This window comes from Coloeus monedula, assembly GCF_965178545.1.
Source record: "Coloeus monedula genome assembly, chromosome: 14".
NCBI classification, from domain to species: Eukaryota; Metazoa; Chordata; class Aves; order Passeriformes; family Corvidae; genus Coloeus; species Coloeus monedula.
In genome coordinates this window covers 16,820,608-16,841,181 of record NC_138794.1, presented here as the reverse complement: position 1 = coordinate 16,841,181, position 20,574 = coordinate 16,820,608, and the positions used below count along the sequence as shown (strand labels likewise).

The following is a 20,574-nucleotide window of genomic DNA, read 5'->3' as shown; positions in this document are numbered from 1 at the left end:
TAATGAAAATGCATGGACTTAAATTTCTGTGTAGTTTGAGGAATACTGAAGGCTATTGTGTACATGCAGTTCGAGCACTGCCTGCAAACAAAACCTGAACCTCTGCTAAGAAACTTGTTTTCCTGTGTTTAGTACCTCAGCATGATAGACCTGCTGGAGTCCATAGATTACATGGTTCGCAATGCACCGTACAGAAGATTTAGGCCAAATGTATCTCTCCATAAAAATGCCAGGGAATGGTAAGCTGTGTACATTTATGCATTCTTTGGGAGATGCTGGAGTCCTCTCCAGTCCCTTCATTCTCCGTTGTGGTTAAAAGTAGTTTTAAAACTAGATCACATGCTGATTTTATAACTTTCACAGAGGTTTGCTTAGCCCATATATTCGAGTGATGAAAGATCCAACTGAATAAATGTCACTTGCTAAGCTGAAGTCCCCAAAATTTGAACAAAATGCCAGTGCTCTCACTAGAGGTTAGAATGTAATTTTAGAAAGGCTAAAGAAAAAACTTAGCAAATGTAATACAGGGGAACCATGTATGTCAACTGTAATTTTTAAAGGTGTGAACTGATACGTGTTTTCTTGGCTTTTTTCAAAGTACTAACTGATACTGATTATCAAAGTGCTTAAGTGAACTTAATACTGTAACAGCCCAAATTTGCAAACATGCTGAGATCAATAATGAAGGTTTGTAGTTCTTCAGGCATTAAATGTAAGCCCTCTGTTCATTTTTCAAAAGTGATGTTGAAATCATTAAAATTTTTATAAGCCAAGTTATTCAAATCACAAGTGGTGAACAAAGTGTTTGCATACTAATAAATGACCTCTGCAACCTGTAAGTTGTAATGCACAAATGAAATGGGAAGTAGTTCACAAGTGTGCAATTCTTGTAGGTGGAAATATGCAGGTAACAGTGTTCTTGAAGTTCACATCAGAAGACATACTCGAATGTGGTCATGGAGTAACATAAAACAGCACAGGCAGCTTCTGAAGAGTTACAAAAATGTGTACAAGAACAAGCTAACACAGAGTAAACTGTCAGAAGAAACACAGAGGCAAATTCAGGTATGAGCTTTTTTTCTTTGGAGGAATTATATTTTGGGTTCTCTATGAAATAATTCTTTAGATATACTTGGGAGTAATCCAGCTTGATGGTTTTACAAGAGCACAAGAGGTTTGTGGAAATACCTTTTTAATCTGAACTTCTGTGTAACCTGTTGCGGAAAACAAAATACTGTGGTTGAGGATTAATGAGCATGGGTGCATTTAATGAAGTGCAAGAGTAATCTAGTTAAGAAAAAAAACCTAGACTGCCTACTATGAATTTTATCTTCTAGTGAGCTTTGTAGCCAGGGGTGGGATATACCTGTGATAGAAGTGAGCAGAGCTAGAAATCAATTGGTGTGTAAATATGAAGGAGCTGGTAGAAAATTTATAGTGGAGAGCCTTTCCTAAATGTGTTTTAGAGGCAAATAATTTGATCATACATTTTTATAGGACCTAGAAAGAAAACTTGACGTCTTCAATATAATCTTAGCAAGACAACAAGCACAAGTTGAGGTAAGGAGTCATTTTTGTTCAGTAATATTGTAGCACTTCAATTAGGATGGTTTTGTAATGATAGTATTTTTTTAAAAATTGTGCTGATGTGTGTGATAGGATAGGTAGACAGGAAGACAAGTTTTCTGTCCTTACAGGACAAGAGTAAATTGATTTCCAAACTGGAAACCAGTTCCAAAAAAAGTATAAAAGTTTTAAATGGTACAGGATCGGTCCTCAGGTTTGGTACTACTAGGTTAAGGAATCTACTAGATTTAAGAAATATAATTGCTTTTTGTACTCTCTCTGTCTTTTTGTATAATTCCTACCTTTTTGTAGTCTAAATACTGGTGAAATGTATAAAAAAACCCACAACTGTCCAAAGTAAAAGTAAGGTGTGCTTATGTCTCTGCATGCACAGACACACAGAGACATGTCCCTCACCCTGATCCTCTTTTTGTCTCTGTCTAGTGAGTCAAAGTGCTCTTAATTCCTTGTGGTGTGGTGTTGCCGTCCCTCAGTTAAATGCATGTTTCCCATGCATACATACATAGAATATTTACAGAAAAATAGTAATACTATTAATTATGTATTTTGTCCAACTTGTTTTAATTTCTGGTTTGTAGACAATAAGATCAGGACAAAAATTACTGAAGAAAAAAAGCACTGAAGCAGAAAAGAAAAGTGGAGGATGGTTTGGTGGCTTCTGGGGTAAAAGAGAATCTAGGAAAAAAGAAGATGAAGAATCACCTGTACCTGAAAGTAGGTGTAGATTGTAATGCACTAATGTCTAGAGAGATATTCGGTCTTCTTCTACATTGAAAAGAAGTGATGTTTTTTTTGCTTCCTACTATGCAGGAGAGGGTATGGCATAAGCAGTGCAATGCAGTATTGATCATTTTATAGTACTACTTACTGAATACTGAGCTGGTAAATAAGGCATTCTCTTAAAATGGCCATAAGCATTTCAGAACCTTGGTGAGGAGAAGAGTGTGGCACTTATATCTGTAGTGATAATTGGCAACAATTGAAACACTCTGTTCCTCGTGATTTGCTGTCTGGATCAGAGGTTCGATCTATTAAAATTCCTGAAATCTATTTTCAACATGGGGAGCTATGGATACTCTTGTAATAAAAATTATTATGTATGTGCTACATATGTAACGCCATATATGAAGACTCCAGTGTGAATTATTTTACAATCTGGAATTTAGTGCATTATGATGAATCAATGGAATGTATCAGCACAACTTAAGCAGTAGAAGGCAAATGTGAGGAAAAATGGTAGTTGTTATTTATTAAGGTGCAAATTGTGTGGGTTTTTGGTTTTTAGCTATTGATGAACTAATGACTCCAGAGGAGAAAGCTAAACTTTTTACTGCTATTGGATACAGTGACAGCTCCTATCACCTTTCATTACCGAAGCAGGTAAGCAACCAATGGGATGGTTTAAAAAAACAAACCACACAACAAATGAAGTATAAAGATGCCTTCAGCTCTCTCATTACCTTGAGGAAAGGTGAAGGCTTCAAATTCTGATAGGAAAGATTGTTTGGTTCTTCTGAAGTTGGCTGATTGACGCAGTCATAAAATGATGCATATGTTGGGAAGTCAGAACCCTCTCGGCAAGGCCAAGACTTGACATTTAGCAGCAAGAACAACAAAGGCATGCGTGCCATGTCTTCTAAAATGTAGTTATTTAATGGGATTATAATGATTTTGGTTGATCTAGAGAGTTGTCTACTAAATATAGTTTAGCTATGCTTGCTTCAGGGTTTAAAAAAAAATTCCTGAATGCTGAAAAGAGGTAGACTATATTTGCTCTGCATTTGTTGTATTGCACTACTTTATGTTAAAGAAATGACTGGTAAACATTGGATAAAGCAAAGACTGTACTTTGCTTTCTGCATAGAGATGTGTTTCCAGTCTTAGTTGACTGGAAAACTTGGACACATTTTAGTTTGTTAAAATGAAGAGTTCTGAAAAATTATTTGTATTGAGATGACTAATTTCAGTTTCCTCTGATCTTCTCAATAGTATGTTGCCCATGTTGTGACACTGAAGCTGTTAAGCACTTCTCTTACAATTAAAGAAGACAAGAATGTGGCAGAAACTCTTAAAGTACAGATAATTGATCTGAGTACTAAGATATCACAGCGCCCAGGAGCACAAGCCATTAAGTAATTGGATTGGTATTTTCTTTTTGTAGAAACATCTCTGCCCCTCCTCACCCCACTCCCCAGCTCCTTAACTTTCCTTGGGTAGTGCTTGTTGTATATTGACTTGTAAATTTGTGGGTGTCCTGTAATTGTACTCTGTTGTAAATAATATAATTTGGTGAATAACATAGAATGGAATGAAGAAGGGAATGCTGTCTTCTGGTTTTCATGAACAATGGCAAGCTCTTTCTTGAATATAAGTGTTGAAGTGCTGAATATGACTCTTGGGAAGTGATAGCTAAGCAGTGTGAAATGGTGTGGCCACCGAACTCCAGCCAAGCTAGTGAATGTGTTACTCACTGCCTACAGAAATGAAAAATTGTGTGTGTGCTGTGGGTGGGAGATCAGCCAGAGCATAAGATACTGAGACCTTCCTGTGTTTTAAGAGAGGGCACACCGGAAATACTGAACAAAAATTATTGGATTACATGGTCAATGAATAAGATTTCCAGTGTCTGGAAAATGAATTTGTGCACTTTTTGCTTTCATTTGCAGTTCCTTCAGTTCTGGCTTCATGCATAAGAACACCAGCTCAGCCACTGACTCTTGAAATATTTTTGCTAAAAACCATTCTGGGGAATTTTCAAGGTGCAGCTTGAATGCTGCAGAGAAACAAAAAGAGCTTTGACATTTTTTTCTATAAATGCATGCCATTTAATTTAGTTTGCAAGACTGAAGCAGTAGAACAGATACTGTTATTAGTGTTATGTTCTTGAAAAAAATGTAATTAAGTTATCTCTACAGAGCCAGGCATGTGACACTGATCATGGCCAAATATGTTGCCTCCCAAAGTCACAGATTTCAATGGTGGAGGCACAGGACCTGAAAATCAGTTTCTTATGTAATAGATATTTCTAAGGACGAGTGAAGTTGGTGTGGTTTGGTGGTGTTCAATGATTTCTTCAAAGGTGTTTTCCTACTGACTCCACTTAACACTACTGTCAGGGCAGTTCTCAGTACAGAATTCCCATTTGCAGCAAAAGAAGTCTGTAACTGCTTTTTAAATCCATACATAACAGTAAACATTACTGAACTTTTTTTATTTATGTAACATAAATATTCTGTTTTTCTTTTCTCTTGCAACTGATTCTAACTCTAGCCCAATTACATATTTTTAACTATTCATCTTCTTTAGGGTTGAAGCAAAGCTTGAAAACTGGTATGTTACAGGCCTGAGACAAGAAAACATTGTACCGTCTCTCGTGGCTTCCATAGGGGATAGCAAATCTTCTCTGCTTAAGATTGAGTTTGATGTTAACCCAGAGGACAGTACAGCTGACCAGAGCCTTACTATTGAATCACAGCCTGTGGAAATAAAATATGATGCAGTGAGTAGTAACCAAAACTCTCAGCTCTTTCTGACTCCTCTTTCTCTGCTGTTACTCTCCTTGCTCTGTCGAGATCTGATTTTGAATTTTTAGTGTGTGACTTCTATGTATATTGTTAATTCTTGTCTTTTTTTTTTTTTTTTTTTTTTTTTTTAAGAGAACAATAAATGCAATGGTAGAATTCTTTCAGACAAGTAAGGGAATGGATCTTGAAAGATTAACAACAGCCACATTAATGAAACTGGAAGAAATCAAGGAAAGAACTGCTACAGGTAAGACAGTAACAAGTCTCAATGAAGGTGAACCCTTATAATGTTTCAATATAATAATGTTTCAATATGTTTCAATGCCTAAACACTTGATTTGTTTTGATTGATGGCCAAATAGCAGGATTGGGATTTTTCCTTGAGATGGTGCGTTTCAGCTGGGATAGTATTAATTTCTTCTCACTTGGTGACTTGGAGGTTTAATGGATGTTTTGTGGGAAGGAGCATTGAGTTCATTGAGAAATCAGTAGAATGCTACAAAAGCAAGTCTTGACACAAGAGGCTTTATCTTTCAGATAACATCTTTTTGGATGCTGACTGGCACAATTGTTTCACTTGTGAATAGTATTTACATTTCAATGCCCTTTCCTTTTTGTTTAAGGATTAGTTCATATTATCGAAATGCGGAAAGTCCTTGACTTGAAGATTAATCTGAAACCTTCCTACCTTGTGGTTCCACAGACTGGTTTCTACCATGAAAATTCAGATTTGCTGATTTTGGACTTTGGTACATTTCAGGTATATAAATGATTCAGGTATATAAATGGCCTCTCTTATGAGCTCAGGGGAAGAAAATATTCTCTTTTAACATAGCTGTCATCTGGAACCATCTTGCTTTCAGAAGGCAGGGTGATCATCTGTGTTTTTAATGCGTGTGTTTTTAACTTGCCATATTTCTTACCAAGTAGATTTGGGTCAGCAGTTTGATCACAGTTGTTAGGTTATCTTTGACATACTTGTACGAGTTAATCCTCCTCAGGAAGCTTGTTCACATTGTAATTGTGACTGTAATACCATATCATTTAATATCTTCCATTTCTTCAGCAGAACACATGAACTTTTGTTTTCTGTGAAATGATAGCCTTTTATTAATAAAAGGGAATATAATATTTCTCTTGAAATTTGAAAATTATTTCCCTTGTTTCTATAAAATGGAAAGATTGCAGTCATTTAACATGACTTCATGACTGATTAAATATTTATTTTAGTTGTATTCCGTGGGTAAAATTATAGACCAGTGGAAAAAATTCTTTTTGCATAGCTTGAATTAAGTGGATTTATGGAAATAACAACAAAAAAATCTACTTATCAAGAATAAGTGAAGTGGGAAATTACTTATTTTCTCTGTAAGAGTCCAAATGCCAATTATTAACTCCTATGAATCATCTTTTCATCTTCACTAGAATGAATAGCATATGTTGGTTTTAATGATTTAATTTTATTTTGTTTGTTATGTGTTTAGCTGAACAGCATAAATCAAAGCAGTAGCGAAGCTTCTAGCTTTTCATCTTTAGAGGAGATTATGGACAAAGCTTATGACAAATTCGATGTGAAAATTAAAAATGTGCAACTTCTTTTTGGAAGAACAGGTAACATAACAACATAGCTGCTGTTTATGCAAAAGATTGTCAAAGGCTACCTACCTGTAATAAACAATTTTTTTTTTTAATTAAAAAAAAAGACAAACTAAAATCAGTAGTTAATGAAAAGTTAGGTTATAATACATGTTTGGTGCCAAACTTTGAAAAAATTGGTTAGTTTCTCTTCAAACAGCTGCTCACTTTTTGTTTGGACTTGTGCAACACTTTGATGGTAGCAATGAATGTAAATGAATAGAACTATTATGTTTTCCATCACATGCAGGAGAAGCACAGCTAAAATTTGCCTTAGTACTTAAATTTCTGTAATCAACAGAATGATAGGTTGCTGTTTTATCTTTTATCTGTCTATGTATCTGTCTATCCATCTGTTTTTCTAGGGGTCAGTGTAGGTACATCTTTTAGTGTAGAATTTGGTTTAATTTTGCTAAGGCAGAAATGTTCACAAATGGGATTAAATGCTCTTAAAATACTTGACCTAAGTTGTTTTAGGTTTCTATAGTTGGTGAGTGGGTTTTTTTACCCTCCTAGTGATACACCACAAGTAGTTACTTTAGTGATGCCTTAATTAAAACAATCAGTGAGTGATGATTTTTTTCATCTAAATTTACTGGACATTTTCAGGTGAAGACTGGAAGAAGGCTCGTTTCCAACATCCATCAACTCTGCACATTTTGCAGCCTATGGATATTCACGTACAGTTGGCAAAATCAATGGTGGAAAGAGATTCCAGGATGGCAAAGTAATATCTTAATGTTGAAAAGACTCGTTTATAATTACTGTGTACTTAGAGAAAAGAAAGCTGTGTTTTCCCTAAAGGTTCAGTTGCACTTCATAATTTGAAGGTATTAACTAAGAAGTAGAAATAGGTTACTACTGTTGGCAAAATCTTTTTTGGGTAGTAGCTCCCTGGACCCTTTGCTTGTTACTAACTACTGCTTAATTTAAGTCCAAGCCCTGTTTTGATGGAGAATCCCTGGCTTTACTGATATGTGATCTTTATATAGGAGTATCCATATTGGTAGTATTTAAATGAAGAATTGGTACCTTTTTGTTTAGGAGTTTAATCAGTTGTTTTTTTTTTAAAAGGTTTAAAGTGTCAGGAGGACTTCCTTTGGTGCATGTCAGACTCTCTGACCAGAAAATGAAGGCAATCTTTGATCTGATTGATAGCATTCCACTGCCTCAGAAGTCATCTATGTCAATTCCAAGCACAAAGGTAAGCTGACAACTAAGAAAACTGACGGGGAAAAAAAAGGCATCACTAGGCAAGGTCTTCATTGACTTACCATCAGAACATTCTGGGCTTCCTCAAACAAGGCTGGTGGAGCCTTTGCCATTGTCCTGCTGCTTTCAATGTAAGTATTGGCAGAGCTGACCTTGCCAAAGAATGTGGGGGAGGCATTGTGGAACATTCATCATCAGAAGAAAATATGAGCATACCAAGTTATATAAACTTTGAAATACTGTATTGGTTATTTTCCTCTTTTTCTTCCCTCCAGGTACCAGCTATTCCCACAATTCCTGTTGTTGGTAAAGGGTTACTTAATACACCTCAGTTGTTAGCAGAAATAGTGTCAGGTAAGAAGGTACAGATGTCTTTGTAAAGGTAGAAGGCTGTAACTTAAGGAACAGCTAATACTTCCATATTATTGTTATTGATGTTAAAACATATAAGGACAACGGAGATCAGCATGATAGGTTGTGTCTACCCTCAAGTGCATAAGGAGATTTGATTGATGCTGATGTTACCTCAGAATAATAAACTTGCTTTTTCTAAAAAGCAAACCTGCTTTGTTTTGATAATTAATATTATGCATGAGCAACCTCTTCAAATGAGTGAACTGTGAATACAGTCTGTATCAGGTTGTTCTGACTGTTTTGCATTAGCAAAGCTCTCCTTTTTCTGAAAAGACAGAACTAGAATAACACATTACTGAAAAATTACTGTATTGACACTGTGGATTTGAGCTTTTATTTCCATGGCTGTTCTAGAGATGAGCTTCCCATAGTGGAACTGAGACACTTGTTTCCTGGAGCTTCCCTTATTATTACTTGCTTATGTGTTCTTGAATGTCTAATGATGCCTCTAGACTCTAGTGCTGTCCTTAATAGGGCTTTAATTTTGTTCACTTCCCATCCAGTGGGAAAGAGAGCAGTATAGATCTAAAGTGTATTTTGTCAGGTTAGGTTTAAACTGCTCAGGCAGTTAAAAATGCAACCGGAATGGGAAAGAGAGGGTGAAATATTTATCCCTGTTTCTGGAAGAAGTTTACTGAGGAAGTAATTTCACTTCTGTAGACTCTGAAGAAGAATATTTTGATTTTGACGAAAGCTCTGAACCAACTGACAGTTCAGTAATTAAAGGAGAAGAAATAAGAAAAGAGGAGCCTGCTCAGGAGGAACTGATAGATCTTCAGTTGAAGTTTGAAATTAAAGAAGTATGTTTGTAATTCTATTTTCCTCTATCTAAAGAATACTTTTAAAAAAATTCCAATATTCATTTACTGGCGTTCTTCAGATTAGTGGATGCAAAAACATAATCACCAAACAAAAAAAATACGTGTATACATGTGCATATTTCTATGCATATGAGTTATTTCTTATCTGTACGTGATGCATATAAATAAAACATAATACATATGCACAGATGAAGTATGTATAAAAAAAATTTCCCTTATTGGAGTATTTTTAGTAGAAAAAAATAGTACCAGGTCATAATTAGGGGGTGGGGAGTGGGACGTTTGCGCAGGAAGAACGAAGTCAGTACCCAGACAGGTCTCTTGCAAAGACAAAATCCCCAAATATTTTTTATGTTTATATCTTTCACCATCAAACAATCACTTTTTCTTTCTATTTTATACTCTTTAGTCTGTAATAAAAACAGTGCTTCCAACAAAGCAGGGAGGGCATTAATTTTGCACTTTTTTTCGTGAGATTACTACATGTGAAAAGATGGTATAACCATATTTCTTGCTCATCCAGGTTTTAGTAGAACTCACCAGGCAAAAGAAAATTGAGGAAACAGTACTTGTATTTGATGTAATGCATCTTGGGACAGAAGCTACTGTCAAAACCTATAATTTAGCAGCTGTATCTTATTTGAAGAAAATAAGCTTGGATTACTATGGAATTGGAGGTAATAAGCAATGGCAGAGAAGTAGACGTGTGTGTGTGTGTGTGTAGCAGGTACTCTGAACTGCCCTGTGCCTTGTGCTCACTGAAATGGAAGTTTTGTCCCAGTTTCCCAGGTAATGTGCAGCTGTCCATTGGCAGTGCTTGTGCCTGTGGTACAGTTGAGAAGCTCTGGACTCTCACCATAATGCTTATGGGATAAATAAATGGCTTAGGGCTCAGTCTTTGGATGGAGAAGGGTTTTGCCTTTTTGGACTTAGCATAAGAGAAACCAGTGACTCATATTTGGTGGTGCAGTGTATTTTAGCAAATGGTACTGAAAGTTAATCCCTACCTTCAAGGCACAAGTCGTTTGCTTCTCTGAAAGAACAGAAACGATCCTGATTCTTGTTTATCTCTTGTGTTTTACAGGTAAAAAAGCACCCATTCACCTAATTAGTTCCTCAGACAAGCCTGGCTTAGACCTTCTGAAGGTGGAATATGTCAAGGTATACACAAAGCTTTTAAAAATTATTTTTAAAGCATTTCTACATGTTCTTAAAACAGTCTCTATATAGTCCTAGAGCTACTATTCAGAGCTAATTGGATTGTTTTGTATCTTCTAAAGAGGACAGTGACTGGTTGGAATTAATATTAACCTTCATGCAAATCATTATTTTCAGGCTGACAGAAATGGGCCACAGTTTCAGACAATTTTTGACAACACTGAACAGATGATTCAAGTGAGTGTTTGCAGATTTTATTGCTTATTTTCTTTTGGTTTGCTTGCTCAGAACAGAGGAATTAAGAGTTGTTTTGCTTTCCTGTTTTCCTGCCCACCAGCCTTCCAGTAGGAGATTTCAGGTGTTAAAACATCCTTGAAAATTTTTATCCCACTTAAGAGCAGAAAGTTTCTGTTGAACTGTGCTGAAAAAGTCTGTCTAGCTCACGTGGATGAAATTCAAACTACTGTAAAAATGCACCTTCTCATGCATCAGGGATCATGACATTCAGTGGCCCAGTATGGGAAACTGTAGTGGAGTCACAGAGTCTTTCATGTCAAATAATCTGTATTGTGAGTGCCATGTATTCAGGACTCTGTTGGCTGTCTTTCATGAGAAGTCTAAACCCATGTCTGAGTGTGGGTTTTTTTTTACTAATGGTGTATTTTTGAGTCAGATTTCAATCTAAGGAAAAATAGTGACTTGAGGCATTCTTGAAATAAAGTACAGAGGATGGTGTTTTCTGAGATAGGTACTTTCTCCTCTTTATACCTTTATGGCATTATTTTGCCTGCCACATTTTAGTGTGAGGACTGAAATATTTCACTTGTAACTTACTAGTTTTAGAGTGTCTATAGATTTCATCAGGGAACTTTAGTTAATACTGAAATCTTTTTGCCAAAAAGAAGTTCCTGAAGCTGAAGCAGGAGATGACAGTTCTAGTACTCCAGTGCTGCTGAGTTAACTGTCTTCACACTATGGGGTAGTGCTAATGCTAAGAGAACTCAATTTTCTGTAGGTCGTCTGAAGTTGCTATTGCCTTGCAGCTCTTCAATGGGACTTCTGTGCCTGGAAGAATTGCATTTGGGCTCTATTTCCAGTTTCAAGGCCATTCAAGTGGACAACTTTTATTAAACTACACAGCCAGCACTTACTCACCTTTTGGACTCCTTAGTGGATTTACTGAGGAGTACCTATATTCTAAATATCTGCATGTCAGCCACCTGCCATTTACCCATTCTGGTAGTACTGTTATTGCAGGAGCATTCAAGCCCAAGGCTGTGTTTGACAAAATTAGTTTTGTATTACTGTTTTTGTACTGAGGAGGTTATAGGTTAGCAGTTACAGCTGTAGCAGCTGGGTTGTTGCTAGGTTTTCTTACTTTGTAAGCTTATCCCCTTTCTGCTTTACAGGAAGTTTTTCCTTTATGATCTCCTGCTGATCACACATGCAGCTTTTCTGTTTGTAAAGAATGTTTCTGTTGCACTGGGTGCTTTTGCACCTCAGTCCAACTCTTACACGTTGAAGATATTGTTTGGTGCTATGGCGTCTCATGTTTTCAACAGGTAACTTTTTCATCGTTGAACCTCCTGTTGCATACAGAGGCCCTTATGTCTGCTGTCAGTTTTCTAACAGCTATTAGCCCATCAGGCAGTGGTAGAAGTGGAGAGACACCATCCAAAGAAGAAAAGCCAGAAGATGACTCTAGATTGAAGAAAGGTACAGTTGTGATTGTCTAAATGATGGTTCTAGAAGGATATGTTGCATGCTGGCAAAGCAAATCCAGAGAAATACGATTAGCTTTGTAGAAATAAAGATGAAACTGAAAATACAACTTGTAGGTACCTTGAAAATCTCACCTTCTCTTATTTCTAGTGTCTAGACCTTCCAAGGATAAGGATGTGTTTGACTTCAAGCTTTTTGCCAAGCTGGATGCCTTCTGTTTAAATATTTGTGATGAAAAAAAGAACATTGCAGAGATCAAGATACAAGGTATTAAATTCTTTATTAGTAGTAAGTGCTCTGGTACTTTAGTGTCAAAGCAACAGCTAATAATTGGACTAAAAAATAAGGTGTAAATGTGCAGCATCTGTTTTTATTTATTTGTTTATTTATTGTTGTCTGTGCAAAAATGGCTTGTAGCCTTGTTTTGAAAGTCAGCCTTCAAGTCTGTCATAATGTTCTGGCCTCCAGCTAGAAAAATGTGGTGTGTTATTACTCACGTGATTAGGTTCGTGCTTTGAAGGAGCTTGATTATGGGTGGCTTTTCATGTTGTACTAAGTGTTGGATATTTTTATGGTATACCATAAAATTATTTAGGATAAATAATTAATTATGATAAAAAACCCCTTAAAAATGTTTTCTTTAGTTTTTAACCCTAGGGGTTTGTTTGGGTTCCTTGTTTAGGTATTATTTTCTTGATTGGTTTTACCCCTCGGAAGGGCTATCGATAATTTTTTGGGGCAGTTTCACTTCTGACTGACTATAACTGCCGTCCTCCTAGCTGCCAACGCTCTCTAATGAGTATTTAAGAATGTGTGATATGCAAGATTAGTACTGCAGTTCATAAAGTCTTTTGCTTGTGCCCATCTTTAAATCATATAATGTATTCACACAAGATTATGTATGCAAAAGTATTGTATTCAAATAATTCAGTATAGTAACATCTTTTCTGATAGAAAATCTCAATGCACTCAATAGCTTGCTTATTAAGAAGTGGATTATTGTTGGTATTTTTCTATGAATAGTAGCTCAGTTATTTCCAGAGATGATTGATATTGAGACAGTATCTGTATTAGAAATATTTCTATTTTGTTTTGGATGAAGTTGTAGTACTTAAAGCTTAGTAACTTTTCCTCACTTCCTCTGCTGGTGTCCCCACCCTGAAAGTGAATGTTACTTCTGCTATGCAAGACTCTGTTTCTATTTTTGTACTTTGCAGGTCTTGACTCATCTCTTTGCCTTCAGCCGAGTCACACTGTATTCTTCGCCCGACTTAAAGACATAGTTGTCACAGATGTTGATTCAAGGACCCTTCATAAAAAAGTACTCAACTACAAGATTTTAACTTTTACTTGATCCTTGGTTAGTTTGATGTGGATAAAAGTGAAATGTAATACATATTCCACTCCTCTAAAAGTCTTTGATTTCTCATTAATAAGTATTTTCAAGTAAGATACATCATAAAGAATAATTTTCATATTACAAGAATGGATGCCTAAAAGATTAGAAACCTAGTAATCTAACTTGTAATCTGATAGGCTGATGGTATCTTTAGTTCTTTGTGCTAAGTACCTTTGTAGAAGCTGCTGATGGCTGGTGGGTGCTGTTTCTCTCTTTCTAGGCTGTGTCTATAGTGGGAGATGAAGTTTTCAGTTTCAATCTGACATTAAATCCTCATGCTACTGAGGGAGAAGCGTACACTGACATGTCAAAAGTGGATGGTACCGTATGTTTGAAAGTGGGCTGTATCCAACTGGTGTATCTTCACAAATTTCTCATGTCTCTCCTGGTAAGTCTTATTCCCTTTGTATGTTTCTGCAGCATTCTCAGATCAGTCTCCCAGGCTGTGCCCTCAGTACAAGTGGTGGCTTCAGTTTCTGAAAGAGAAGGGATGGGCTTAATTTTTCATGTGTACTGTTAAAAAACCTTTGTAACTGGTTTAAATTTCAAGTGGGTCACTTCCCCACCCTCACTTTTGGAAACAGAGAAAAACTTGGTGCTGTTGAGGTAGTTTGGGGGTTTTTTGTTTGCTCCCCTTTCCACCCTAGCAAAATTCTGAGTTCATTGCAAACATGTCAGAGCTAACACTAGAGGCAAATCTTCCTGCAGGGTTAGATGTCATGATGTCTGCAAATTACTCAGTGTAAATATTAGTGTGTTCAAGTACCCTAATGATGGCTTTTTCAATGAAGCACGAGTGGGCTTTCTCTCATTCAGTAGGTTCTTTAATAGGAATTCAGTAATATTCACTGAGGGCAAGAGGGACTTTCGAAATTGTGTCCGTAAAAGCTAATGAGCTAAGTAGTCTTGTAGCTAAGGAAAGAAGAAAAAATGGAGATGGATTTAAAATAAGTGGATTATACTGATTAGTACTTCTTTGACCCCCAAAGGTCATGACAGAAGGCATTCAGTTGTCTTTTCCCATGGAAAATTCAACACAGTAGGCAGCATAACTGGTGGATGATGATGTAGAATGAGAAAGTAATCTGGGTTAAAAACTGTTTACAGACATTTCTCCTTTCTCTTCAACTGCTTTTCTAGACCTTCTTGAACAACTTCCAGGCAGCTAAGGAGGCACTGAGTGCTGCTACAGTCCAAGCTGCAGAAAAGGCTGCTACCAGTGTGAAAGACCTGGCCCAAAGGAGTTTTCGGCTTGCAATGGACATTCACTTGAAAGCACCAGTTATACTTATTCCCCAGTCCTCTGTTTCCCCCAGTGCAATAGTAATAGATCTTGGCTTGATTAAGGTTCAGAACCAGTTTGTCTTGGTGTCCCCAGAAGGCAGTTCACTCCCTCCAGTCATTGACAAAATGGATGTGCAGCTGACAAAGCTGAAACTATCGAGGTACAGTGATTAATACTCTGTAGAACATTAATGTTCTTGCCTAGAAACCATGGTTGGTGCTAGTGTCAAATATGTGGTATTAAAATGCTAGCCTGTTATCTTAGAGCAATTAGATCAGTAATAAAATCAAAAACTGTTCTGCTCAGGAAAGTGTTTGGTGTTACATTTGAGATTTAAGATTTTTTAAAATCTAACATGTGACTTTCAACTTCCCAACTGTTTTCTTTCTTTTCCTCTCTGTGTTTCCAGGACCACTGTGGAGACAGATTTGTCACATCCAGATATTCAGATACTTCACCCTATTAATTTAAGTCTATCTGTGAAACGAAATCTCTCTGCAACTTGGTTTCACAAGTTACCAGTGCTGGAGGTCACGGGGTGTCTGGATACAATGAATGTAAGTCTTGTGAGAAGGTGGTGATAATACATATTGTGAGAGCAACCCTTAATGTTATTTCTGGACACAAAGGGGCAACAAGCTGCAAATTTTGAGTAGGCGTGAAGTGGATTTCAGGAATGTAACAGGATTTAACCCCACCTAGATGAATGTAGAGGTTTAAAAGAATTGCATAAATGGTTTTGTGACCAGTTCTCTCAGCAAGAATTCTTTAAAGTGTTTTGCTTTTTTTTCTTTAAAAATGGAATCTTCTTGAGAGGAGTTTAAATTAATGCAAATATTTGCTTTAGTAACTCCAGCTTCCTATCTTCCATCACCCTTGAGTGGGATACTTGTTTTTTGTAGCATTTTATGTACTGTGAAAGAAAGTTCCAGGGATATCTTGGGTGAAACTGGAATAAAATATCATGAAGGGGCACGTCATTGACAGGAATGTATTAAAGGCATAGGTATGTTAAATTGCTGCAGTGTATATTGATACAGCTTGGGAGGTCAAAACCTTCCATCTCCTCAGACTTTAACAATAAGCGGTTAAAAGAATTAAATTTTGTTATTGAAGGGATGATTCTGCTGACAAAATACCTGTAAATAAGCACTCTTTATGCCAGGAAACATTGTTCTGCTTTGTTAGCTGGTGGTAAGTTCAAGAAACAGTGTGTTTTTCCTGAGAATTGTGATCTGCCATTTCTTAGGTTGTGATAAGTCAAGAGGATTTGAATGTCTTTCTCAAAGTGTTGACGGAAAACCTGGGTGAAGCAGAGGAAAATCAAATGGATGCAAAATCAGTACTGCAAAAGGAAGGTCAGAGATGGAATTTATTTGTCATGAATACTAAGCATGTTCACTTTCAGGAGTAAGGAAAAGCATATTATCTGGAAAGCAAGTTTAGATCCCAAAGTATGGTGATAAACTGAGCATTAAGTGATAACCTCTTCTTCTTACTTTTGCAAGGACAATGTCTATACTTTGATACTTCAAGAAACTGGAAACATTACAAGGCAAAATTGGTAAATGTGTTAGCTAAGTTGTCAAGGAACTATCAAGGTATTGAGATGTCAGAGTCACCTTGTTGCCAGAACATGTTTCTATTTCCTTTTCACGCTCTGAAGTTAAAGGCTCTGCTTGTGGAAATGTTGCTATCTTATCTTAGGTGAATGTAAGCCATCTAAATGAATAAAAGAATTGTATGTGTTTCTTGAGCTAAACAAATGGTGGCAGTTTCACAAGTTAAGCAATTTATTGACTGTTTCAGGTAAAACCAAAGAACTGGAGAGATCAGTTTTGATACAGGATCAGAGTGTTCCAGAAGGAATGTTGTCTGAAAAGAGAAAAATAACACTAAATGAAGATGTAATCAATATGCTACTTAATTTTGAAATCAAAGAGGTATGTATCCATCTCTACAACTCATTCTATCTGAACTCGGTACTCAAGTCTGTTGCTTAGAAGTAGGGGGTTATAAAGTCCATTTTAACAGTTTGATTTGGCAACAAAAAGAAAACAAACAAGAGGAACAGAGCAGGGGCCAGAGGAAATCTTTAGCAGACTGGTCTTGTAAAAGGCTCTTTGTAAAAATGCAAAATGTCTAGATTAATATTATGTGTCACATTTAGCTGAGCCTGCTTATAACTGCCTGCTGTGTCTGAACAGCTTTCCTGAAATATTGAACTTATTTCCCTTTCCTTGTTCAAGGTTGTAATAACCTTGATGAAGCAGGTTCAGAAGGAGAGACATCCATTACATATTCTAACTGTGCTACAGCTTGGAACCAAAACGAAAATTAGAAATCATGAGTTAGCTGCAGCAGCATATCTGAAAAAAATTACAATGAGATGCACTGAAATAAATGGTAAGTCTTCTAGAGAACTGGTACAGTCAGTAGAATGTGTGCAATTGAATTTACAGGCAGAGGATAACATGCTAAAAACCAATAATGGGGGGGGGAAGGGTAATTTAAATACTCATCTGTTTTACCTGATACCTAGTTTTACTGCAATTGCTAGAGTTAGAGTTAATGTATTTGAGTGAGTTGCCTACTTTGAGCAGGAAGAGTGTTCCTGAGAAGTATTCCAGCAGTTCAGTGTGTTTTGATGAGCTTCTGATTCTGTGCTTTATGACCAGTTCTGGCAGCACTGGAAATGGGAGTGCTTCCTTAGTTAGTCAGGTAACAATTCAAACTGATGGTGAAGTGATAACTGAAATAGCCATTTATCCAAAGTAGGAAAGTAAGGTTTTGAGTGTGAAAACCTGAAAGTAGGAATGCAAAGAACATTCAGTTTTGAATCTTGTTTCAGGAGCAAGATAAGTTAATTTTTACTAGTTTAATTTAAAATAAAGTGAATATAGCATTTCACAAGATAATGCTTAATATGCAACTTCTCAGTGAAAACAGCTGTTTACTTTAACTCTTTCAGTAAGAATAGTATCTAATTAGCATGTAATAGAGAATTAGCATGGATATGGTGGAGTAAAGCTTGTGAGTGGAAACACTTCACATTTTTATTTCTTTGTTTGCAGACTCAAAAGGAGATCCTCTTTGCATTCTTAATTCCTCAAGCGAGACAGATGAACATCTTTTGAAAATGGAATATATTAAGGTTTCAGTACATTTTCACTAAGATTACATGGAGAGTAAAATAAGGCTTCCTTACTTAGCCTGTAGAATTGTATCTAAAACTAACGCAGGCCTTCTCCCAAATACCTGTTTTTCAGTTTAGCATTTAATTGAATCCTCCACTGCTTCCATATAGTGCTTGCTTCATAAGGCAATGCTATTACTGAAATCACTGGCAAGACAAGTACTTATTTGTGTTCTGTGTGTACAGCACAAATGAGTAGCTTTGTGAAACTTAACAGGTGAGGTGGTCCTTGCCTGTGGAAGTGAAGAGTGACTCTACAGGTGATAAAACTCACATTTGAGGAGTGATATGTTGGTAGCTAAAAAAAGGCCTTCAAAAATTGCATAAATACTTGGGAATCTGATAGGTTGTAGAACCAGGGGACTCCTCATTACTCTTATCTGTAATGGCATCATTTATGTAGTGAAAAATACATTAATTTGTGCTGGCAAAGTACAAAGCATAAATTGACCCACTTTAAATAGATTCTAGATGGGAGAAAGTTTTGTAACTGGCCAGTTGAATTTTCACAAGATATGTGCTATGAAATGTCTCTGAGCAGAGCATTGTGAGTACCCCATTCTGGCTATCTTGCTTGTGCCTTATTTGGAGAACTTGTTTGTTCAGGCTTCATCGCTCTCCTTTGTTTCCTTTTGCAGTTGGAATAGTCCTTGTGTGTGGGCTAAATTCAAATAATTCAGTTAATAAAATTAATAATTATTTATTAATTATTGGCTAATTCAATAGAGACTGACTGTCCCTTTTTTTTTTTTTTTTTTTTTTTTTCCCCCTTAGGCTGACCCGGATGGACCAGACTTTGCTACTACTTACCAAAGCACCAAGCAAAAAATCAATGTAAGTACTGGATATATTTAAATTTTTATTAAGTTTTTCAAATGGTAGCAGCTGTGTTAGTTGCTCCCTTTTTTCTTCTCATTGAAGAGAAGAAGGGGATCAAAACCAACCCAAAACCCTGACTCTCATCATTAAAACCTATTGCTTTATATTTAAGTACTTCAAAGACAAATCCAGGTAGAAAAAAAAGGATTTTTTTTTAACAGAAGTATTTATTGTATTAATATTTCTAAACTAAAAACTGTACATTTTTAGCTAGTTAGAAAAAATGTCCTTATGAATTTTAACTGAGGCCTTTAGCATGTGCTTTGTTTTTGGGGTGATACACTTCGCAGAGAGCGAAGCCAAGGCCTTGTGTTCCAGAGCTTGTAACAGTTACTAACAGTGAAATTGAGATGTAAGCTGAAATGTCCGAGTAGCATTCTCAGGGTCTTGAGTGCAATTAGTCCTCTTACTTCTCCTGAAAGCATTCATGGGTAATTTTCCTTGGCTTCAGTGACTTTTGAAATAAGCACGAAATTCTGCTTTTAAAATGTTTCCTTTAAAGTAGTGGTGGTGGGTCAAGCTGCTTCTTGATGGCCTTAGGTGGAATAAGTGACTGATGCTGAGTTTCACTAAGTAATACTGGCAAGAGTAGTTGCTGCTCACATACTCCCTGTTCTGATTGCAAATTTTGAATCTTGGTGTTCTGTTTTTTTGTTGTTGTACCATGTCTACTAAAATAGCTTCGTATGAGGTTCTGAAGCTGTCAACCAAAGTGCTCCATAGTCCACAATGAAAGGCAGCAGAACTAAAGAGAGTGTCCTGAAAGAGCATAACCACATGAAGCATCAATTTTTAGATTGGCACAGTTCCTCTTTTAAGTAGCTCTTTTAAGCTTCCCTTAAGCTTTCTGTACTACCCTCATCTGTTCTGGAGCTCATGTGGTGTGAAGTTGAAGGGGATGGAGATGGAAGAGTCAAATACTTGTGAAATTGAGCAAGACACTTTTTTCCTTTGATTCTATTACAGCAAGTCTGAGTTGTTTGGCAATGACTACTACTAAATAACAATGTTACTTTGTCTCCTTGCCCTCCTTTTAGGTCATCTTTTCATGTTTGGATATAGTACTTCACACAGAGGCTTTGCTTTCCATCATGAGTTTTCTCACCTTCAGTGTTCCATCAGGTGGTCTTCCCAGTACTGATAAATCATCAGACCACAAGCCTCAAATAAAAGAACAGGAAAAAGGAAGTACTCTTAGACCAGGTAATGTCATATTAAAAAGGCTGTACTTTTGTTGCTTAACAGCATCTCACCTTCGGTTTCAAAGGATATTATTTCAGATGACAGCATTGCAATCTATTTGATGGAAAACAAAGCATGCACAACTGTAAATGGGGAGAAAATAATCTTACTTGAAAAAAAGCACCAGGCATTTTTCCCGTGGCTTAATTTTACAAATTCTCCTTACTCAATATAACTTTTCTCTGGGTGGTGGTCTGATTTTTGTAATGAAAGTTGAATAAATGATGTTGCAGTGTGCAGCCTTCCCAAAGGTTCAGTGTCACAACCATGTAGCTTTCCAATCTGAAGGCTCTAAAGAGTGCTTACACTGCTGAAAATAAATACTCCTCTGGGGAGGTGAAGAGAGGTTCTGAACTGAACGGTGGTGTGTATATTTTAATTACGGGTATTTGTAACCTTGAAATAGTATGAGTTTTTGCATGGAAGCTCCTGAATGTTTTGTTGGGTCCCGTGTTGTTGATTTTTGTACTTGTAGCGTTGTTTGTGAAATTCAAGGTTTT

At 36.6% G+C, this 20,574-nt stretch overlaps 1 protein-coding gene across 3 annotated transcripts in view; it reads left to right on the top strand.

The window, feature by feature from the left end:
- Positions 1-20,574, top strand: part of VPS13C (vacuolar protein sorting 13 homolog C) — a 72,986-nt gene that overhangs the window by 12,944 nt on the left and 39,468 nt on the right. For all 3 annotated transcript variants that reach the window (XM_082290661.1, XM_082290659.1, XM_082290660.1), the window contains 29 exons: positions 133-239; positions 894-1,065; positions 1,498-1,560; positions 2,166-2,301; positions 2,873-2,967; positions 3,577-3,719; positions 4,894-5,086; positions 5,244-5,358; positions 5,735-5,871; positions 6,596-6,722; positions 7,356-7,473; positions 7,821-7,950; positions 8,234-8,312; positions 9,033-9,172; positions 9,717-9,870; positions 10,278-10,354; positions 10,529-10,588; positions 11,914-12,067; positions 12,224-12,340; positions 13,291-13,394; positions 13,693-13,860; positions 14,613-14,917; positions 15,167-15,314; positions 16,007-16,115; positions 16,567-16,700; positions 17,007-17,163; positions 17,832-17,911; positions 18,728-18,787; positions 19,870-20,035. In XM_082290661.1, coding sequence (XP_082146787.1) covers positions 133-239; positions 894-1,065; positions 1,498-1,560; positions 2,166-2,301; positions 2,873-2,967; positions 3,577-3,719; positions 4,894-5,086; positions 5,244-5,358; positions 5,735-5,871; positions 6,596-6,722; positions 7,356-7,473; positions 7,821-7,950; positions 8,234-8,312; positions 9,033-9,172; positions 9,717-9,870; positions 10,278-10,354; positions 10,529-10,588; positions 11,914-12,067; positions 12,224-12,340; positions 13,291-13,394; positions 13,693-13,860; positions 14,613-14,917; positions 15,167-15,314; positions 16,007-16,115; positions 16,567-16,700; positions 17,007-17,163; positions 17,832-17,911; positions 18,728-18,787; positions 19,870-20,035 — 3,748 coding nt within the window. The remainder of the gene's footprint in view (positions 1-132; positions 240-893; positions 1,066-1,497; positions 1,561-2,165; positions 2,302-2,872; positions 2,968-3,576; positions 3,720-4,893; positions 5,087-5,243; positions 5,359-5,734; positions 5,872-6,595; positions 6,723-7,355; positions 7,474-7,820; positions 7,951-8,233; positions 8,313-9,032; positions 9,173-9,716; positions 9,871-10,277; positions 10,355-10,528; positions 10,589-11,913; positions 12,068-12,223; positions 12,341-13,290; positions 13,395-13,692; positions 13,861-14,612; positions 14,918-15,166; positions 15,315-16,006; positions 16,116-16,566; positions 16,701-17,006; positions 17,164-17,831; positions 17,912-18,727; positions 18,788-19,869; positions 20,036-20,574) is intronic.